Consider the following 5,567-nt stretch of genomic DNA (forward strand, 5'->3'; position numbering starts at 1 on the left):
CTCCATCAATTCATGCCTAACTTCGCCATTATAACCAAACAGGCAGCCTACATTATGTTTAACTTCAACCAAACACTGTCGTACTTGATGGATCTCTATTGACTTTTGAGGCCCAGCAGATGATTTCAATTTAGATTATTAGAAGTTTATAGTTTTAATCATATTTCTAATAAAAAAAAAATTATTTATTTTGTTAGTTTTTTTGTGTACAAAAATTCATAAATTTTTTTACTATAATTGTACATAATTAATATTAATAGTTACTTCATATACATTTTTAATAAAAAATTATATATTTATTTAATTAAATAATATATACACACTAATTATATTATAAAATTTAACAAAAATAGGTGAAAATATATAATAAGTTAATTAATTTTCAAAATTTCGAATTATTTTCATTTTTTTCGAAAGAAAAATTGTATCCTTAAATTGTAAAAATCAGAAAATGTCAAAAACATATCATAGGACATTCCCACATCATAAGGTAAGGAGGCCATCGTAACTATCAACCATCCAATTCCAAGCAGATAAGGCTCAGATAAGGCCCTTTACATTCCCATTCACACCCATCAAATCAACACCAAAATACAAAATTTATTAAATTAAATTAATATAAATAAAAACCACACAAAAAATTAAAAAATTACCCCCAAAAAAAATTATTTAAAAAATTGTCATGAAAATATTGCTAAATTTTTTTTAAAAGGGTAATTTTTAAAAGACAAAAACATTTTTTAATTATATATTACAAAATGCAGATATGAAAATTCAATGAAAAAAAAAACAATATTTCTTAAATGCAAAATATTGATTTTTAAAAAAAAAACAAATTTTATTTTCTCTCTATATATATAATTCACAATATAAGCAAAAAGAATTCGTTTTGTAAAAGCCAAAGTGTGAAGACCCCAGCAATGGCCACTGCCGCCGCCACAACCACAGCTGCCGCCGCGTCACATTTGTTTGGGACCCGGATCCGGATCCCCAACCCGAGTTCCGGCAGGTTCCAGGCCCGTTTTGGGTTTGGCCGAAAGAAGACAGAACCACCGGCAAAGAAAGCAACCCCAAAGTCGACAGCCGGGTCGGAGCGGCTGGTTTGGTTCCCAGGCGCGACTCCTCCAGAATGGCTGGACGGGTCGATGGTAGGTGACCGTGGGTTCGACCCGTTCGGGTTGGGAAAACCGGTGGACTACTTGCAGTTCGACCTGGACTCGCTGGACCAGAACCTTGCGAAGAATGTAGCAGGAGACGTGATCGGAGTGCGAGCCGAGACGACTGAGCTGAAGCCGACGCCGTTCCAGCCGTACAGCGAGGTCTTCGGATTGCAGAGGTTCAGAGAGTGTGAGTTGATCCACGGGCGTTGGGCTATGCTCGGCACTCTCGGCGCCGTCGCCGTGGAGGCTCTCACCGGCGTTGCATGGCAAGATGCTGGCAAGGTACGTATAAACTACATACGGACCTATATACGCATGAAAACAGATATACGTACTTGCATGGTTAATTCGTTTTCTTTTGTTGTGTGCGCGTGTGTATATGTACATATATACTTTAATTTCATCTTTCTTTCTTTACATTTCAGTGTAAATATTGCATGCCTTAATCGCATATCTATATATATATAGCTCGATTTGATCTCTAAGTAGATATATGAGTATTTTTTTAATAAAATAATTTATGCAAACATGTATATATATATATATATATACTCGTTTGATTAGTCTAAAAAGACAATTCAACATAAATTAAATTAAGAATATGTACACACACATGTATGCATATATATATATATATATACACACAGTTAAAATTTTTCATATTTTAAGTTAATATTATATATATATATACATATATAAGAAGCTTGTTTATCTACTGTTACAAGGCCTGCATTTAAATAGATTTATTTATTTATATATAAATAATATATTCATCATGGCCAAGAAGGGTATTAATAAAGGAAAAAACACCACGTATTTTTATGCAAGAAAATTATTAAAAATATATGTACGTATATAGTATATATATAAGCACCCAATGAATATATACATAGGTATATAGTGTGCACGTATACATACATAAAAGGGTACATTGTATATGCACACATCCTCAAATGTAGCTAACATATTTATGATCATAATTTGATATGTTTTATCACAAAGAGTTTTCCTCATCGTGTCTCCTTGTTATCCAAGCAAAATTTGTGATGCATACATTCGTGAATATATACTGGTATTTCATGCCATTAATGCTTTTATATATACATATACATATATATGTATATGAGAAGATGGGTCAAGTAATAACTAATTATATACCTTCTAAAATTGTTTATTTTAGTTATTATCATTGTTCGAAAGTTCATACAAACTACAATTTGATCAAACAATTAACATGGGTAAAACTATAATTTTAAATATATATATATATATATATATGTATATATAGGTGGAGTTGGTGGAGGGATCATCATACCTTGGCCTTCCATTGCCATTCTCACTGACAACCCTAATATGGATAGAGGTGATAGTAATCGGGTACATCGAGTTCCAGAGAAATGCAGAGCTTGACCCAGAAAAAAGACTTTACCCTGGCGGCTACTTTGACCCACTTGGCTTGGCATCTGACCCAGAGAAATTAGAGTCTCTGCAACTGGCTGAAATCAAGCACTCCAGATTGGCTATGGTGGCTTTCCTTATCTTTGCCCTTGAGGCAGCCATTACTGGCAAAGGTCCCATCAGTTTCCTAGCTTCATTCAACCAGTGATCATATATATGTATATATAAAAGATCTATACATAAGTATCTTGAGAAAATATGCAAAATATTTCACTTCAACGATGTAATAATTAATTATTTATGGTAAAAAATTCAGATGAAAATATGGATTTTACTCTCTGAAAATAGTAAATATGTCTTGTGTAAGTTATATGTTAGATTTGGAAAAAATGAACACTTTTTGCAAAAGCATTATAATCAGATGGCTTAATTAATTATGACTACTCGAGAACATTAAGGATTATCCATCAAGGGAATACTAGTTAATTATCATTGTCTATTTTGGTGTATTTTACTTTTATAGATTACATATAACATATATATATATGTATAAGACTAATTTGGCCTTTTTTATTTTTATAATTTTCTTAAATTATATAGAAATCTCTCGATATTTGTAATTTAGTTAGAAAAATATATATTACCAAATACTTTAATATAAAATTTTTTTATTATAACAAAAAATTTGCTTAACATTACATTTCATGTGATAAGAAATATATATATATTTCTTCAAAATGAAGACAGACAGCATCTCTCAAATAATTTTCAATTGGGTCATCAAACAAACAAATGGGCCCAATAGCCTAATTTACTAGGCCATACATACTTGAGATTGATTGGTAAGGGTATGGACTTTGGCAGGTCCAACAATTTCTCTCTTGCACATCTAAAATAATATTTATCCAAAGAGTAAAATATCTTAATTTCTTATATTTCACCATAAATAATTTGAAATCAAAATCCCCCCATTAGTAAAAAAAATTATTGAATTGTTGTATGTGCGTGTGTGAGTATATATATATATATATATATATATATATATATATACAGCATAAATTTTTGGTGATATAATTAATTAAATTGGGTTGAATTGTTTGATATTTTATTATTGGATTTTTTTAAAAAAAAAACTATCTCAAAAGTTGTTTTTAATGAATCTTTTATAGTAAGTCATTGTGTATATTTCAGTAATGTTATGTAGTTACGTGATGAATATATAAAAATAATTATAGGCAATGTGATGATTATAAACGTATGCTGAGCAAATTGCCTAGATTATGAATACAGATGTAGCCGAATATACCTATTCATTTAATTATAAATGATGTAATGGTGTATGTGTAATCAATATTTAAAACATAATTTATTCGTATGACATGTATTCGAATGTATATAAAATTCAAATATTATTAAGTATTCTTTTAAAATGATGAATCATTATTATTATTATTATGAAGAATTAAACAATACATCAATTATTTAGCAGTGACAAAATATCTAACATGAGAATTAAAACTAACCTCGTAGGTATCTAATATGAATACAAATTACCATAAAGTATTATTATATGAGCCTTCCTAGCAAAAATGTCATCGATTACCACATGTATGAATCGGGGATAAAAAAATAGAAATAAAATAGCGCATCAAGTACAAAATATCTTTAAGCAACAAGTCAAAATTAATGTTATCAACATCATAAAGGATTAAAGAGTAAATCAACATGTACCAATAAAAATAACACATGCATTTCAATCTTTTTAAATAATCCCATCTCATTGACCCATCAGGAAGAATTGAAGCATCAATATCAATTTTGTACATACATTGTGGTGGAGGAGACCATGTAAGCTGATTTTCTTATTATATGTATTGATTAACATTATCGTCGTTTTTATTCATTTTATTACATTACCGCTTTCTAACTTATAAAAGTAAGTATCCAGGCGAGATGTTAAGTCAGGAGGTCCCATCCACATATTTTAAAATAATCATTTATTTCTAGCCGATCATAATCCTTATAACATAAACATGAACCCTTTAGTTTGTGTCATCTCACTTGATAAACCATTTAAAAGTCACTCATAAAAATTCACTGTTCTATGATCGAACTCACACAATGGGCAATACTGTCGAATAATATTTATATTAGCACATCTTCTAAAGACATAATAAATAGTCTTGTCACTTCTCATACAACATATAAGACTAACTTGGACACTTTAAGTAAGTAATCGTCCTTTAATAGGCAAAATCTTATGGCATATATACCAAATCATGTGTTTCATTTAAGGATCTATCTTCACCCCCTATATTTTTCTCCAAAGGTGACTTCGATTCCCTAAGAGGTACTTATTAATTCGTCGCACTTTTATGCCATGCTTGATGGTATTCATTTTTCATTGTATATTTTATATCTTTAGCATGGCTCCATATGAGATTGTCATATGGTAATGATTGGTTCAATAGAATACTCAAAATGTTTTAGACTTCAACAAGATGTAGTATTTTATTTATAATAGAAATATTTCAAATAGGATCCTTTCTTTGGATCGCATTTGGTATCGTAATAGGATAAAAAATTAAGTCAAGAAAGCTCCATAAATGATTACTTGGGTGTTAGTACTCATTTGTCCTTTTAAGTCATTTTTTATAACTCTCTTTCTGCTAATATACTTCACCAAGTATAATTAGGTAAACACCCTAAACTTTTTTCCCTAAATCATAATTGCCAAAATATTTTTGTTTTCAATGATTTAAAGACCATAATATTTAAATCTAATATAAGTCTCTAAGGTTGTTTGATCAATATTGAACGATTAAAGCATTAAAAGTCCTAGAATCCTAAGCCTCCATTAGCTCTTGGCAAAAATAATTGGCACCAAGCTTTCCAATATATACGTCTCTCCTCTTCATGCTGTCCTTGCAAAAAATTTGAGATAATCTTTTCAATCTCTACACATATAGAAGCTAAAAGTTATAAAATGTTAATAAAGTAAATAAGTTT

General features: G+C 29.9%; 1 protein-coding gene across 1 annotated transcript; it reads left to right on the forward strand.

The window, feature by feature from the left end:
• Positions 1 to 883: 883 nt before the first annotated feature.
• On the forward strand, positions 884 to 2,892 carry LHCB4.3 (light harvesting complex photosystem II). Its single transcript, XM_022048237.2, has 2 exons — positions 884 to 1,442; positions 2,449 to 2,892. Exons 1-2 carry the CDS (start codon positions 921 to 923, stop codon positions 2,764 to 2,766), a joined length of 840 nt encoding a protein of 279 aa, XP_021903929.1. The 5' UTR covers positions 884 to 920; the 3' UTR covers positions 2,767 to 2,892.
• The last annotated feature ends 2,675 nt before the right edge of the window (positions 2,893 to 5,567 follow it).

The sequence above is a fragment of the Carica papaya genome, chromosome 2 (assembly GCF_054855325.1).
Source record: "Carica papaya isolate Zhongbai chromosome 2, ASM5485532v1, whole genome shotgun sequence".
NCBI lineage: Eukaryota > Viridiplantae > Streptophyta > Magnoliopsida > Brassicales > Caricaceae > Carica > Carica papaya.